Below are 17638 nucleotides of genomic sequence, written 5' to 3'. Positions count from 1 at the left end.
TTTACACCACTACCTGAATCCCATGTTTTAACCGTACATGAAAAGCTGCTTCAGAAGTGAGCGGCCTTGGGTTATTAAAGCACACAAAAGCTCTACCTCATTGAATGTCTTTGAACTTTACTGAGTCCCACAAGCGATCCTGACCCCTTTGCCCTTTTGACAGGTAATAAAGTTTACAGCAATTCCACACCAAGCCATGCACCAGGGAGTGGTCATAGTAGCAGAAAGAGCTGGGAAGGCAAACTCAGAAAAAAAAATAACATTAATATATTGAATGTGTACAAAGAATATTGTAACTGAGCATATAATTTAAGTTACTTTTCTCCATTGGCTTTCCCCTCCCCACCTTCTCCAAATGTTTCATAATGATGTTAAATTGATTAGTGTTGTTATGAAACTAAACTGGTTTAATTTTAATTGCCAGGCGCTCCTAGTACTCACTCCCAGTGTATTTACCAGGTAGCGGACCTCCCGGTGAATGGCTTGAGGAAGGTTTTCGCCTGCGTGACTTGAATACAGTCACTATGGGGGACTTGCCTGCTCGGTTGGACTGGTCTATCATGGGCTGCACTATTCTTCTCCGGGCGTTAATAAACCTGTAACCAAGAAAGTAGAGCGAATCATTATTCCTTCAACAAAAACGTGGGGGTGGGAGGAGGGAGAGGGAGAGGAGAAGACGGAGCAGAGCGAGAGCAAAGCTAGATCTTGGCAAAACAGTTCTCTGCACTGCTGTGTGCAGCTTCACATGGTACAGACTCTGCAACCCTCAGTGACCTCTGAGTACACAGGCTTGGGGCTTCTGAGTTGATTCATGTTTGCCTGTTTTACCACAGTTGGACACTTCCATTTCATCTTTTCATGGGGGAATTAGCAGAGTTTTCAGGAAACAATACGAGCCACCACTCTTTCCAATTGCAAGGGGGGAGATTTGGCGTAGAGAGCAAGATGTTCATAAGGGCATCTGTTACCTCTCCTAATTAGTGACATTTCAATCTCATGTTCTCTGACTTCTTTTTTACAATTTTTATCAAAACCTTCCCTACCTCTTGCAAACCTAATTCTATTTTAATGCCCACTATTAAGATAATGAACTGGGATGGCAGCACACCATCAAATGAGAGAATGTCTGGAGTTTATCACCACTAACTCACACTGCTGGGGACTTCAGAGAAATGCATTCCTTGTAGAGATTTCTTGGGGTGGGCTTCTTCTTCTTTTTTTTTTTTTTTGCTCTTTATGCAAAGTGTAAGGTCAAGGCGAGGTCACAGCTATACAGTAATTGAACTTATAATATTGCCTTCTCCAGCTAGTCCTGAACATTTATAAGAAACATCTTATCAAGGCATTTAAGTCATTTAAGTGTCTTCATAAGGTTTAGTTTTTTACAATTTGTGCAGCCCCTCCAAAAGTGGCCAGCCACTGAAAAGTTTTTTTAAAGTGGTTCGTCCAAGCTCTACAAAGTCATGCTTGTGAAATTTCTAACTCTTAAGGTCCACCTGTATTGTGTAATGCTAAGAATTACATATCAAATACAGAAAGTGAGTGGGCCAATATTATATGAGCTTCTGCAAAAGTCAAGTGCTTTTAGTTAGCAACTCAGATTTGAATAGATTGGACATGAGCAGCACATAAACAATACAATGAAAAGTTTAATGATGATTAAAGGACCTACAGTCCAGTATGAATTGAATTTGAGACTGCCCACTCAGAAAAAAAAAAAAAAAGTTCCTAAAAAACAAACCACTTAACAGAGAGGGACAGGTTTGTAAAAGAAAAACACATGTCTCCTGGCATTTTAAGGTTCTCACTACCCTATGTCCTTATGCTCTTTTGTTATCTGAAAAGTAATTAAAATCAATAATGAAACTGGCATCTAACTAAAAGGATACTGTTGGCGCTCTTATTGGCAATATATATTACATCAGTTCTTGTATATGAAGTCCCTGAACTGGCTAATACAAATATTTAAAACACAGATCTACAACAAATTGTGTTGCAAATCAGGTTATCATTATCTTGTATAAACCATGAAAATTGGAATCATGTGAGCAGAAGGTTAGATTAATTCTCCATTCTCATTATAAGCACAGGTGTAGCACAAACACCATGTGAAATAACCAATTAAAATGAAAAAAAAATCTGCTTTTTCATTAGCTGCCTTCACTGCATGACCAATTAGAAAATTATTTAATATTAATATTCCACATATACCAAAAGTAATTTTCATAGTAACTAACATAGGTAAGAGAGCAAAAAACAGCTCGTTATCTATGGTACTGTTCATAATCTGCAGGCTCTTAGAGGAAAGGAACTCTGATAACATTCTTTTAGAGTTCTTTTAAAAACATTATTTTGTGGATACGATTTATACTATTCATCTAAAAATAGGAAGAGCACTTTTTAACAGATGAGAAGCCAAGGCTCAGAGAAATTAAGTGACTTATTTGAGGTCACATGTTACCCAAGAGATGTTAATAACTTGCTGACTGACACACAGCTGGCAAATGGTAGTGAGCACCCCTTCCCCCAGCGTCCTGACCAGAGCATGGCCACTATTCTGCCACCCTTCTAGAATATTCTGGACTAAATAGATATCTAAAAATGAGTTGGTTTTGAGCCAATCACCACTGGCAATGACCCTACTGTTGAGTCTGGGAATAAGCATGACTGAACATTTTGTAGACTAGGAATTTTGATGACTGTACTGTTTGTGCATATGGACAAAGATAAGGCTGTGCATTAGAAGATTCAGTGACTTATCTGTATTCCAAAGCTTGGCTCCTTCACACTCATACATTCAGATTGCCAAAGACCACTTCATAATAACCAACTCAGCTGTGGATCCATGACTATTAACCCACGGAGTCATAGAAAAATTAAACTTCAGGTTTGAAATGGCTTTAACTGTCACCTAGGTTGGTCACTGACATGAATCACCTATGTGATCTCCCCACCAAGTAGATAGGTGGCCTCTTCTGGGTTGTTTCTAATAAAGCATTTGCCCTCTTACCTGAAAGTCCATAAATGTACGGACAGCCTTCTATTAGAAGGTTTTGCATTGCTCGATCTATACTTCTTTCACCAGGAGGGTGACTTATACCATCTCTAATCTCACTTCTTTAGGACAGCCTTCAAATATTTAAACTGTAGCCATTATGCCTCGTAGGCTTCTCCCCTCTTATCCTTAGGTTGAACATGCACGATTCTTAACAAGTTCCTCCTAGAGTAAATTTCTTCTTGGATTTTGAGTGTCCACTCACGACCTGGGCCACTCTTTGCTCAATATGCTGAGGTCTGTCTGTGTGTCTTCAGGTGACATTAAATGCAGTTACCCCACACCTGCCCCGGTCCTCATGTAGACAGCAAATACCTCATCACATGGACTCTTAGCTAAGGACCCACAGGTACCAGGTGTTATTTTCCTCTATTTTGGTGGCAATAATAATTTGTTGTCATTGACAGCACAGATGTAGGCTCTTTATTGCACATGTAGATATAAAGGTGAGGATCCTTTCATTTAATAAAATAAAAATTTTTTAAATTGAAAACCTCAGAACTCCTAATCACTTTGTCCAAACTGTTTGACCTCCTCAGAAGGTATGCTTAGAACTTGTCACTTTTGGGGGTGCCTGGGTGGCTCAGTCAGTTAAGCATCCAACTTCCACTCAGGTCAGGTCTTCACAGTGCATGCATTAGAGCCCCGCATCGGGCTCTGTGCTGACGGCTCAGAGCCTGGAGCCTGCTTCGGATTCTGTGTCTCCCTCTCTCTGCCCTTCCCCTGTGCATTCTCTCTCTCTCTCTCTCTCTCTCTCAAAAATAAATGAATAAAAAATTTTTTTAAATAAAAGAGCTTCTCACTTTTGAAAACTAATCTAAAACAATTTTGTACTATAATGAACATTATCAATACATATAGGACATAGTAAACTCTCAGAATGATTGGATTATGCTTCCTATACTTACATGAAACACCGGTAATATTATCTGGGGTCATGGGGGACATCATTATCTGAAAGTAACTCAGTAAACAGCAGAAGATTTTATTTTTTAAGACAACATCATCTTTTCAATTTTAAGACCATCCCAACACTTAGTTCTCTTTAGCGTATTTTATCCTAGACTATCTTCTACATACGGCCTTTGGAATTATGCTACAGACAGTAAAGCCATGTGTTTGGATGGCTTCGGCATGAATTCAGATACAAAAACATTTTCCTTCTGGGCAAAGTAATAAAATGACATTCTTGCTCCTCCCACTGTAAGTCAAACAGAGGTCAGTTCCCCCGTCCCTGTATCTGTTTAAATAAACCGGTCAGCTGTTTGTTTCTAAAATGCCCTTTGACCTTGCGTCTCATCCTCCCCGCTTTTGTGACAGGATGCTTTACTTTCCATTGTGGAAGATTCTAAATTATCAAGAATTTTCTAAACACCGATCCAAAAAAAAAAAAAAAAAAAAAGACCTTTAGATTTTATGTAAAATTGCAGGAACATATTCCCTTCTTAAAACATTCATTTCAAGAAGCATCAGTAAAATAGTTATTTCAAGCTCATATGTGTGTTCAAATATATATCTATATTTATGTCTGAATACATAAATATATATTAGAACTTTAACATAAGAAGTAACAATGTTTTTGAAGAGAAATGAAAAAGAATGATAAAATTCCAATTCGAATGTTCCATAAAAAAATCTATTCTCCAACAACCATAAAATAGTTTCAGACAAAATATACCCATGAAATATACACAGTCTTTAGTATTTTCCATATTAATTTGGTTTCTTTAAGAAGTTTGTTAGTTTAAAGATGTAAGAGGAGACTCTAACATTTTTACAATGGCCGTCCAAACATTATAGCCCTCAAAACTTAGATGTACAGTGTCAGGAACACATGACAACAGGACATTTCTTCTTACTCATTAAAATAGTTTCACACCTTGGTTTAAAAGAACGTGTCTCAAATTTGCTATAAACGGGGCATTTAAAAAGATAAACTTTTCAATTAAGTATAAGGTTGGGAAACATCCGGTTTGCCTTTCCATATTACATTCCAAACAGCAAGGTATATTTTTTTATAAATCCCATTTTGCTTTGAAAACACAATGTTCTTTTGTGAAGTAGATTTTAAAAAACTGGACACTCTATAGGGGGTAGAAGACTAAATTAGGGAAAGAATTCTTATATTTTTTTCACAACATCATGGATTAGAATTTCTTACTGTGCGACTGAACTATCTCCTTTCTCAAAACAAGATGTTTTACAAAGGAAAGGAAGAAAATAGATTGGCCTTACAGCTTCGTTTCAGGTCAACATTAACAGAGATGTATTTCTTTTTACCTAGTTATTTGTTTAGGACCAGAGTCCTACTAAGGGAAAATGGAAGGTCAGAAAAAGAGAAGATCTTCAAAAGTAGAATCATCCCAAAAATTGAATTTAATCCTTTGCATTTTAAAAATAGGAATCAGGCACGGATAATAGGAGATGAATCCGGAGTTATGCTAAAAAGAAATGTAGGAAGTTTTCCTTTATTCTTTCTTTTCCTTGCCCTCTACATGTTTGTTTATCATCGGACTTCAACATTTTTTTCCATCCTGCTAACTCCACCAGTCTTTTTTCATTCTGTCTTTGGATCCCTGACAGTTTTCTGACCAAGATCTGGTAGAACCGCTTCCTAAAGCTGACCTTTGTCTCTCAGTTTATCTTCCGCTCCTGGTCCTGGTTGCGTCCCACAGAACTGGATGGCTAAGTCTGGTTTCCTCTTCCGAGAACCAAGAAGGGCGGAGCGATCACAGCGGGCATCCATCAGAACCAAACACAGGGTGCGTTTTCCCCGTTCCACAGACATTTTCCTCATAGCTTTGCCCTTTTCTGTGTTCTTATGCCCTTTGTCTCCCTCGGACAGCTCTCTGTGATATTAACAATGCTAAGGAAAAATGACTTGCTCACCTTCAGAGAGAGGATTCGCACCCTCACTCAATTAATTCTGTTCCTCAGTGTCTACCAGCTACTTGCTCACTGATGGTTAAGGGGAGCCCTCAGCATGACTTTGGCATGCCACAGCCAACTCGGTGAGCCACATAAAGTCAGAATGCTGTTGTTTCTAAACGACGACAGGACTCTGTCATCCCCATAGTGTTTCTTGCCAACTAAATTTAGTAATAGCAGGAGGGAGCTATCCAGTTAAGATTGGAGACATACCATTTTACAGTACCCTCTTCTGCCCAAGGAGCTAAAATTATCAACTTGATAGTAAAGGAAAGATTTCAGTAAATAGCAAGATGTGTTAGGAAAGATGCCTTCTAATTAAAAATGCCTTCTATACCTATACTATCCATTAAATAAAGTATTAATCACAGTCATCTTTGATTAGTATTTAGGTGAACTTAGGAATAGCTACATACATACTTCCTAAAAATTATTACCATGCATTCTTAAAAATAAGTACTAGTGGTTTCTATACACACTATTCTTTATCAACTAAAAATAAACAGCATGTAAATAATATTTAATCAATATAAAATTCATTTAGGTGATCTCTATAAATATTTTTATAGAGTTAAGACTTGTGAAAAATCTTCAAATATAAAATTTCACATTGGAAGCTAGTTGCGGGATTCCAGAATTTTGTCTTTTTTCCCCCTTATTCTAGCCCACGAATTTCCTTCCTGGTATTTCTTTCAGCTTTATCACAATCATTTGAGTAAAACTATATATACTATATATTTTTAAAGCCAGCATTTCCTAATAACTTGAAGGCCAGTTTTATAAAGGAAACCTTCAGGGAATGAGTTCTGGCTATCTCTCAAATGAGTCTCTGTTCTTTTAAACAAAAATCAACTTCAAAATCTTTTGTTGGATTTCTTCAAAATCCAAAATCTTTAGATTTGCATTTACTTATTGAATTTAATGATCCCTAACTGGCGGTCTTTGGGGTCCAAGCCTTCTACACTCCCTTTCTTCATGAAATAAGATTTCATAAAACGCTATTTTAAGACACTCAAGAAAGTTGACTCCATCTCAGTCAAACCTTATGAAATCATGTTTTTGGCACCTTTTCCCAGTTTCTCAATCTCCTCTGAGTGCAACAGTTCCAGGACTGCAATACATCAATACATCGTCTGTGCGCCTGCCGGCGGGGGGGGGGGGGGGGGGGGGGGGGGGGGGGGGGGGGGGGGGGGGGGGGGGGGGGGGGGGGGGGGGGGGGGGAGAGGAGGGCACATGCTCTGCTCTTCATCCCTTGTAAAAACAGAATATTGAGATTTCCTTGAATCACAATAAGCCCATCAATCAGCAGTCGGTAGAAGGTTCCCCTTCTCAAGCAGCGAGGGGTGTGTTTGTCAAGTTATTCTAGAAATAGCTTAGGTTGTCTAAGACAACTGAGGAAGTTAACTGCATATAAAATTTTCTTTAAAGCCACTGGTGAAAAAGATCACTAATTATTTAAAAATTATAATGCAGAGTAGTAACAAGCCTGTGTATTAAATGTTGGAGTAACTTTCAAACACTTCATCACTTCATTATATATAATGGAAAGTTTTCCTTGAAAGCAAATTATAAAATGATTTTTTAATTTAAAAAAATACATAAGCTTGCTAAATCCTTTAATCTGACCTGAATTTAAAGTAAGGGGGGCTCTTTTCCTGGCAGATCTCTGTTTCTTCTGCTACTAGCCATGACTTTCTAGATCACTAAAGCACTAGGCTCCGAACTCAGTGGGGTACACTGTGGGGATATCCTGCCAGACCTAGCAGAATACCCAACAGTTAAAAAATATCTTAAGTATCCACTGGTATCAGACATACGTAAAAAATATTTATGCAATGTTTACTTAAATGTGACAGTTTGCCAGGGTTGAGTTTGTATAATTGCACAAATACAAGAAATTTTTAAGTGGTTTGCTTAAGGTGTATGGAATTAAAGTGATTATTATCACGATAAAGGAGCGATAGGAAAACCCAGGATAACAAAACCTTCTGTAGTAATTTAAAAAATAGATATAATATCTTCAAAGAATACATGTGTCTCTCTTTGGTTTAAGCTGAACCATTTTTCATTTAAATCCTAATTTTCCCATATTTTACAAAAAATAAATAAAATTGCATGTTCTAACTAAATATCCCTTAAACATTACAGAATAAATATGTTTACTTAAAGCAAGTCGTAATTTTCTGCCAATCTCCATTCTAAGTAGGATGACCATATAATTCATCATTTAAGCTGAGACACTTTTGAGAGTAAATGGACACCATTAATAATTAGGTTGGACAATAAGCATAAACCATGAATATTCCAGGCAATCGGCGTGTATAGCTACCCTAATCATCAAATATGCACTTTTTCCCCAAGTAAAACTTCCCCGGCACGATTGGAATTGGAACCCTCTTGTGTGAGAATGGCAGCCGACTCTGGCATCTGTAGGGCGGCACAGAACCCTGATACCACCTGGGAGTGTCTCTGAGCTCTCTGCTTTCTGGAGGATCTCTCCGTTAGTTGCCTCAGCTCTTCCAAGCCTTCCCTAGTCCCAAAACTTCCCGACCCTGGAATCTCCACACCAAGTGAGTGCCAAGAAAGGATATCTCAGAATTTAGCTTGATTTCTGCTTTCACCTGGCCACAGGTTAGACTACGGAAGGCACAGTGAAGGTGACTTGACCGGAGTAGAAGCCTGTTTCTCTCCCTTAGAAGGTTCACTGTAATTTCGGTTTTAATCAGTAAAGCTTAAAACCTGAGTTCCATGTAACGTATATCCATAGGCCTTAAATACAAATGGAACCAATTATACTAAAAGTCAAAAATCTCTCAGTTGAGGTATATGACAAAACTGTTCAAATGAAGGCAGTAAACAAATAAAATGACCTTCCCTTGGAACTTGTCGTATCTTTGGAAAATGCTTGTGGTCATCTAAGTTACACCGAGGGAAGTGTGGAGACTGTGTGTTTCACGTGAGCGGCTGTCCTTTTCTTTGAACAGCATCACTCATCACTATTACAGTCCGGACACTGGCCAAGGACAGGGTGAGTTAGGGCGGCATCTAGGGAGAAGAGTGTGAGAACTGAGTAGAAAAAGCTGCCACTCACTGAGACGATAGTCGTGTTTAGGTGCTAGAGCTGTGATGACCCAAGTAATTTAATGTCTATGAAAGGAGCTTTGCAAATTTAAAACCTAAGACAAGGGTTTGTTGAGATGCTGTCATTTGGAGTCTCAAAAATACCTAATGGTCCAAAGACTTGTACACGAATGCTTATAGCAACAAGAAGTGGACGCAACCCAAATGTCCACCAACTGATAAATGGATAAGCAAAATGTGGTCCATCCAGACAAGGAGACAGTCTTCAGCCAGAAAGAGGAAGGAAGCACTACCACCTGCTACCTGGCGGAAGCTTGAAAACAACACGCTAAGTGAAAGGAGCCAGTCAAAAATGGCCATGCGTTCACACGATCCCATTTATGGGAAATGTCCAGAACAGGCAAGTCTTTAGAGACAGAAAGTAGACTAGTCGCAGAGCGGGGGACAGAGGGACAGGGAGGAGCAACAGCTGAAGGGCCCAGGTTTCTTCCTGAGGTGGCGTAACTGTGCTAAGATTGTACAATCTCTGTGGATAGACTAAAAACCACTGAATTGTGTATACTTCAAATGGGTGAATTTCATGGTATGTGAAGTCCGTGTTAACAATAAATACAGAATGGTGGAGCTAAGAGGTGCTGAACAAGGAGCTGGCCCCATCCTTGCCTCCAATTAGCAGCATAGCTTTGTAAAGCCCTGAGCCCCATCTGTCAAATGATGCATAAAATCCCATCCAGGACTTGGGCTCTCACATTCTGTGGCATGATGTTCCTAAAATTTTAATCCATGCTCCTTTGTGATAAACTTCAAAATCTCATATCCTTTGCTATTTGGAATCCTAAAAGAAACAGCATGCCTAAAATCAAAAGTTAATTCTCAATAGGCTTTTTTATACTACTACATTCACTCAAAATGAGTCTGATATGCCTTTTCTGGCCCCTAGTCCCTCTCAGCCCCCACTTGGCCCTAAGGATGGAAATCTCTGCCATAACCTGTTGTACTTTCCTTTCGGTAAACAGTACTGCCAGGTGACCAGCCGTGGGAGCTGAGATCTGACATCTTTGGACATGTATGATTCTTTCCATTAGCTTTCTCAACATCTCCTACTCCCTGCCCTTTCCAAGCACATATGAACTCTGACCCAGACTAGGGATCAAATAAAATCAACCAGAGCAGATGTTCAAGGGATCTAGGCCAACAAACCCTGCAAGTGGACAACAACTCTCAAAACTACCGACTGACATTCAAATCAGCATGCTAGGGTAGAAAGTACTGGAAACTTCAACATACTTATTTTTAATCATATTGCATTTAACTTCCAATATACTATTCTTAAAACATAGTTTGAGCTAAGTTACATTTAGAACCCAAGACCAATAATCCCCATCAGCCTGAAAAAGTTGTGTTTGGGAAAGCAAATGTTTTCTCCCTTCTTCACCGATCAGATCTAATCTTGTGAGGCATTAGGTCCTTGTATCACATTGGTTAAGAGGGTAAAGAGGAAAAGAAAAGCTCTCAAGGATGGGAACAGATTAAAGGTTTTGTTTGTTTGTTTATCTGTTATTGTTCAGGTATCAAGAGCCCGATAGTATTCAGTCTTTCCCATACTAATGGGTCAGGCTTAAGAGCGTCATAAGAATGGAAGTGAAAAGGAAAACATCAATGACAGTGAAAGGCAGTGACAGGGACAACCCTCTGTTCACCAAAGGTACAGGGCATCATGCTTGTTTGTTGGAGGCTTTGTTTGGTTGGTTTTTAATGTTCCCCTTTCCCCTTACGAATTAAGAAAGAAGCAAAACAAAACCCTATGCCTCTACACAAAGCTCTGGGTATTCACACATCGGAGCGATGCGGGCCAAATCCAAGACGACGTTTACCCTCAGAAACATTTCCTCCCCTGCCCCCCAGGCCCCTGGCTCCACTCCATTTTTGAGAAAATTGTTTTATTCAACGAGGAGGCAACATTTGCCCCATTTTTTTAATATTTCAGGCTGATTTTTTCACCACTCAGAAATGCTGTTTGTTTTATGTGGGTGCAGCCTGAAGCAAGATGATGAGGTAAGAGAGTGGAGAGGGGTCTCTGTGGGCACAGCTCGGTGGTGCTTCAGTGCTCAATGGTTAATCACCCAGCACCAGCCTCAGCAATTGTTGACACAAAATAGGTGGAGATCAGGTCTGTGCAAGCAGAAAATACCAGAAAGGCAAACTATATGTAAACACACTTAAGACAGATTTGACAAGAATAGACCTAAACCTGACTTGCTAGGAAACTCCAAATGTCTAAGGCTTCGGGGTCCCTCTCAGCTGAGGCCCCTGCCCCTTACAGAGTTGCCTTTGAGAAGAAAAAGAGTAACATTTGGAAAACGAAAATAAGTTTACAGAAGACAGCTGAGACATTTGTCCCCTTGATTCACACCGTGTGAGTTTCAAGTCTGCTCCTACACGCAGGATTTATGTAATGTAACACACTTCTTCCACATATACTTGGAGCAGAGCCAAATGGGGGGGGGGGCACAACATGCACACACAACCACAACTCAAAAAGTTATTTCTCCTGACCCATAAAACTCATGCAAAGAAGCAAATGGATAATGCTTAAACACTCTTTTAATCTTATCTAACTGACACCTGACAACCCATTACTTATAGATTATTAATGCACCCACTAAAAAGTTTGTCATGTACAAAATTACTAGAGAAAAAGATTGAACGCCTGAGGAAAAAACAAATTTTGCTGTACAATAACTTCAGAAATTTCAAGCCTATTATCTGTCATGCCCTTCACAGACTCGCAGCATGCTGCTAAAAACAACTGATTTATCTTTATTATGAATCCTAAAATGACAGCACACATGTTTTTCATGTCTTGTGATTATGTTTAATTTCATTCAGTTTTTATTTTACAGGGCTTGGTTTGCTTATTTAAGACGAAGAAAAATAGCAACTTTTTAATTAATTTCCCTGGTTGTTTCTTTATCAATGGACCCGGGTTTTTTTTCCAGCTCTCATGTAAAGCTGGAATCAGAGTCAGTTTCAGAGCAATCACCTTGCTTCTCTTTGGTTTGCAGTACTATGGAGTCTAAAATAGTAAAGCTGGGGGTGCCTGGGTGGCTCGGTTGGTCTTGACCCAGGTCATAATCTCACAGTTCATGAGTTCAAGCTCTATGTCGGGCTCTGTGCTGACAGTGCGGAGCCTGCTTGGGATTCTCTCTCCCCCCCCATCTCTGCCTCTCCACTATGCTCGCTCTATCTCAAAATAAATGAACAAACTTTAAAATAAAATAATAGACCTGGAAGAGCCATAGAGTCCCACCAATGGGTCTTACCTGAGCAGCAGAAGCTGTCACCGGTGCAAACAGAGTGACTTGATCAAGGACACACGTGTAATTGGTGAGGAGTGGGGAAGAGAGCTGAAATGTTTTGACTCACACTGTTCTTTCTCTTGCCCTGTACTTGCCCTGTGTACATTGTACGCTGTCCTAAGGCTTACTGAGCAGTTTGTTCCTTACCCACCTGTGGATGCCAGGCTCTTCCCCCTTGATCCACGATGCCTCTCAGCCCCCTCACTTCCCACGCCGTCTGCGAGTGAATGGGAGTCAGGCCCTGCGCTGCCAGGTTGCATGACACACAGGCAGTTTTTTCCATCTCTCTGAGCAGTAATTGTGCCAAGACACCGAAAACAACAAATCTGGCTTCATTAGGACTCACAACAGATCCTGCTGACCTACATATCACGTTCAAAGGCAACCACCAACCACTGGTTTCAGAGCCTTGAAAGGGATCATGAACATTCAGAAACACTGGGCTTGTGATGGATAAATCAGTCTCCCAACTCACTCAGCCCTGGGCCTTCCTTGCACGCCAGCCCTGAGCGGTCCTTGAAGTCCCCTCTCAGTTCGTAGGGCCTCTCCAGGCATCACACTCCTGCTTTGTCCTGAAAAGCCCAGAAACTGTCTGTGGATGCTGGCTGGAGGAGCATCTCTCAGTTACACTGAGAGAATTTGGACTTTCAAACCCACCTTCCTTCATCCAACACCTTCCCCTTTCTCTTCTCTCCCAGACTCAGGGCCCCACGGGAGAAGGGGCGGGGTTTCCCACCCAGCGCTGCCATGGGCCACCACCTACTTGGTGAGGGGTTTCCACCTTTCACAGCACTCACGGTGTGATTTCACACAGTCTGGGGAAGCTGGCAGTAAACTTACTGGGTGAAACTTACAACAAAGTATATTTAACAGACTGCAGAGTTATTTCAAAGAGGATTGTTTGCTGGAACTTTTTAGAATCCGCAGACAAAAGCAGCGTCTCTGCTGAACTCCTAAGACTCTCTGACATGACAATACCTGAAGGTTTCTAAATTCACAGCTCTTTTCCCTGCGAGCTATTTGCTCAGCTTTCCTAATAATACCCTGCCTGCCTGGCACCTTGCCAGCTCTGTCTCGGGCAATATGCAAGCTAAACATTTTTTGACTGATTTCAATATTTTTCTTATGAGCAACTAGACAGTATTTTATCTAGTGAGTATTACTGATTGCTATAATCTAAACCCACAGTAAGCGCTCGTAAAGGTAATATTATTAGAATTGACACTCGAGGTGAAAAGCATAGCAATTAACTGGGGCTTGGAGAACAACAAGCCGATCTGTGACATACTGGAGACTTATTCTATTTATGTTTCTCCTTCTCCTTCTTCTTTCAAAAATATTGCACCTGTTACTCCATTGATCAGCTAGGAAGCCTACCTTACATGTAGGTTACACTGAAATTCTCAAGGGAAAAGGTTAAACCACCTGCTTAATAAAATTACCTTTTGTGTGTGAAGTTGTTCCATCCCTAGGTGATTTCAGGCAAAGAAAATCACTATACACACTGCACTTTCATTTTGCAGTTGAATAGCAAACAAATGACCCAGTGCTTCTTGCATGGTGCACTGTTTTTTACATCTGTTTTCCTTGCTTTTGTGTCATGCCTCTGTTTAGCTTTATTGACAAAACAATCTGTGCCTAATGTTTAAACAACATCTGTAAAATGTATTATTAAATTATGTTGGAAGAAAAAGCAGAGTAATTCCATGAAACCCTATGACCCCCTATTGATTTTTAGATCACAGAAGTTGAAAGGATAATTTGTGAATGTTTTAACATTTACATCTACACAGGTACCTATATTTATAGAATCTTTGACTACTTATAAAAGTATTTGCTACATTATTACCATAACTCAGAAAGAAACCTGACCTTTAATAGTTGAATCTGTTTATTATAAGGGAGATCCTATTTTTAAAAAAAATAAGTTTGCATTTTTACCTGCCAGTGGCATAAATCTCTAAGGATAACATACTTTTTCCCCCACTGGTAATAAATGGGAAGTGATGCCTGAATGCTTTGCAGTTTTGAAGGCAATAAATGAAGTAACTAGGAAAATCTGGTATATGTACTAAATCTGAGAACTACAGAGCTGTGGTAGTTCTGTAAAGTGTCACCTCAGATGTTAGGACGCTCCCTGGAATTTTATGAACCCAACTGACGGAGAGTGATTTTTCTTTTTGCGTGCACACTGTATTTCAGATACACTATATATTTTGCACCTAAAATCCATATTGCCTTCTCAGACATAAAGAAATAATCATTTAACATTAGCCCTTAATGGAAAAGTGTTTGGGTGAATAGTAGTAAACAAAGCCACTGTAAAACGTATTCCGTGTACCCTGGGCTGGAACTCTGCTGAGGCAGAACGTGTTCCAGCAAGGAAGATACAACCACTGGTAAATGTCTGCATCGTACGGAATCCCCAGATCTGCAACATTGCTGTGACGACACAGAAGGAGTCTTATCTGGCCATTCTACACTCACATTTCCAAATAAAGAATAAAGTTGGTATATTCAGGAGGAAAAAGAACCAAGTATTGACTGACCTTGTGAGTGCGTGTGTGTCTGCGTGTATGTGTTTTCTTTAAAGTTCTACCTAATAATGAAAGACCTAAATGACCATCTCAGAATTTAAGAAGTTTCCGCTTAAATGACTGACATGTTTGACATAGTAGTAATATGTTTTCACAGCTGATCTAACAGATGCAATTTTCACAACCACCACAATAATGAAAACACAAAAAGACAAAAGCTCCAAATGTTACTATTTCTCATTTTTGGATCAAATCATAATTGGGAGTGAGAAAGCAAAGAGAGAAGAATACATGAGTCTATAGCACATATTATATTTCAAAACTTACTAAGCTTTTAAGTCTAACTCTATCAGAGCATGCTAGATTGAAATGTTTAGGCAATTAGTTATGGAAGTCGATTTTTTAAAAAACACACAGTTGCCTCAGATACTTAGATAATGAAGGTAAAAATATTTTCACCCAAATTATTTGCATAATTGCCTCAATTCTCAAAAATTTGTTGGTATAGACTTGTCCTACGATGTCTCACCTGATAAATTTCACATTCCATCCCTGGGCCCAGTTCCTATAAGCACAAATAGCAGCCATTTTAAGATTCCTTCTCTCTGTTTCCATTCTGACAAGTAGATCAATACAAGAGTTACAACAGTTATTTCTTATAATCCAAATTTTCTTTTAATTAATCAAGTCTGTCTTCTTGTTTTCCATTTACATTCTCCCTATTGTCTCCTCTCCCCCCAGATCCCATCTGCTTTGGCCTTAGTTAGCCAAGGAGGGTAGTTCATATCACTTATGGCAATTAGAGAGGATCAGTTCAGCGATGGAATGAAAGAGCCATTACAACACACCAAACTTTTCTCATCTCATTTTTCAATCAAGACTGAACTGAAAGCTGCATCAGCCAGGGTTTCTATGACAAGCTAACAACTAGACATGAGTTTCTATTTTTCACTTTCATATTGTGTGCTTCGATACATTATGTTGCTGCCAATAATTATGACTGATCTACACCCAACTGCCCTTCAGCATTTTATTAAATCTCTTCAACAGTGACTCATAGTTCATACAAAATGTACATGTGTGTTAACAAGTTTTAAGAAATCCAAGAAGGAAGGCACACATTTTTAAATGTCGTGGCTAAATGAAATGAAGGGGAAAGGCTAAAATACTAATGACGATTTTCTTTTAATTATGATTTCTAGAAGGAGGTAACTTGGGCTTGATGCCCAATACAGGAAAAATGTTTACAGGCTCTCAAAAAAGCTCTGTGTAATTTTTATTATGATAAAGGAAAATGAAAACCCTTTAGTGTTCTGCTGTTTTCAGTCTGCATGGCTGCCACAGTTTAAGATGCTCTGAATCTTCGGTTTTCGTCCAGTCTCATCATCTAGGTTTCCCCAGTCTTCCAACCTATTTCCTACTCAAAGACTATAACAACAACAACAACAACAACAATAATAATAATAATAGTAAATCTATTACCAGCTGCTCAAAAGCTAAAGGTTTGGATGACAATTAATAAATCATTAGAAACTCAAAGCAAACACCGGAATGTCATTATTCATCAAACTTAGGAGAAACAATCTCTCTTACCACTTTCCTTGAGGGAAATTCTCTACCACCTAGTTGTTAGACTTGAAACAGTTGCCAAATGCAAAACAATGAAGCTCAAGTAAAGGTCACGTCGAACTCCACACAGAAGTAGAGAGAACACAGGCACAGGACACAGTGCCAGTCGAGATCAGAATTGTGTTTACGTTGCACATAAACTAAAAGGGATCTGTATGTATGTACCTGGGCAGAATTGAGGATCAGCGTGAAATTTATAGTAAGTCTGCATATACTTTAAAAAGTAGTGAAGCTTTTTTAAGGTCCCTTTTTTCTCTTCTAATTGCAAAAGCGAGGTAGTTGCTTTATGACCACTGCACAGAATCTAGGAAAATGACAACTGCATACTGTCTGGTGTCACAGGAATGCATCCACAGGCAATGTGCCTTAAGTGGGTCCACCTGTGGAAAGCAAGTTGTATTGGAAGTTGTTCACTGGTAACAATGTTTATGGAGGGAGTTTGCTAGCAACACTGAAGAGGAAGAGAGATGCCATGTGTGATAGATCACCAGAGTGGCAGTGCTTTTGCCTTCCTTAATTAGAATTCGCCCTGCCACTCCTTGGCCCTCAGATGGGAGCATTTCCCAGGGAAATACATTTATACAGCTTCCATTGTATTAAAATTACATCATGAGTTTAACCTCGAAAATATGTTTGAATTCAGGCGTGCATGCAAAATGGATGGTCTATCCTGTTAGCATTGTCCAGGATGATCTGAAGACTAAGTTCAAATATAGTATTAACGGCCTTGAAAATGAATATACGACAGCAGGTACGAGGCAAACAAAAAAATCCCTTCAGTGACACCCTTGTAGCGGCACATCTAGGTAGAGTATGGCTTCCATTGGCTCCCTATCCACTGGGCTAAAGGGCTGCAAAAATTGATCTCCCAAGGCTACAGTGAGGTCATAGAAACTGATAACCCTACAAGCGATGCTCATGTGAGTCTGTCTGTGTCTTGCAGATAGTGCACTTTGTAAATTAATCCTCCAAAGGCAAATATATTGTAAGTAGCTTGTTATCTCTAAAATACTAAATTGAAGAATACATGGATTATATTGACAGAAATT

The 17638-nt window shown here is 39.5% G+C and overlaps 1 protein-coding gene across 2 annotated transcripts in view; it reads right to left on the bottom strand.

The window, feature by feature from the left end:
- Positions 1 to 17638, bottom strand: part of MEIS1 (Meis homeobox 1) — a 135817-nt gene that overhangs the window by 4675 nt on the left and 113504 nt on the right. For both annotated transcript variants that reach the window (XM_029937491.1, XM_029937492.1), the window contains exon 10: positions 538 to 596. In XM_029937491.1, coding sequence (XP_029793351.1) covers positions 538 to 596 — 59 coding nt within the window. The remainder of the gene's footprint in view (positions 1 to 537; positions 597 to 17638) is intronic.

The sequence above is a fragment of the Suricata suricatta genome, chromosome 4, assembly GCF_006229205.1.
Source record: "Suricata suricatta isolate VVHF042 chromosome 4, meerkat_22Aug2017_6uvM2_HiC, whole genome shotgun sequence".
Classification (NCBI taxonomy): domain Eukaryota; kingdom Metazoa; phylum Chordata; class Mammalia; order Carnivora; family Herpestidae; genus Suricata; species Suricata suricatta.
Note: the sequence above shows the minus strand (reverse complement) of the source record. Positions and strands in the feature narration are given on the sequence as shown.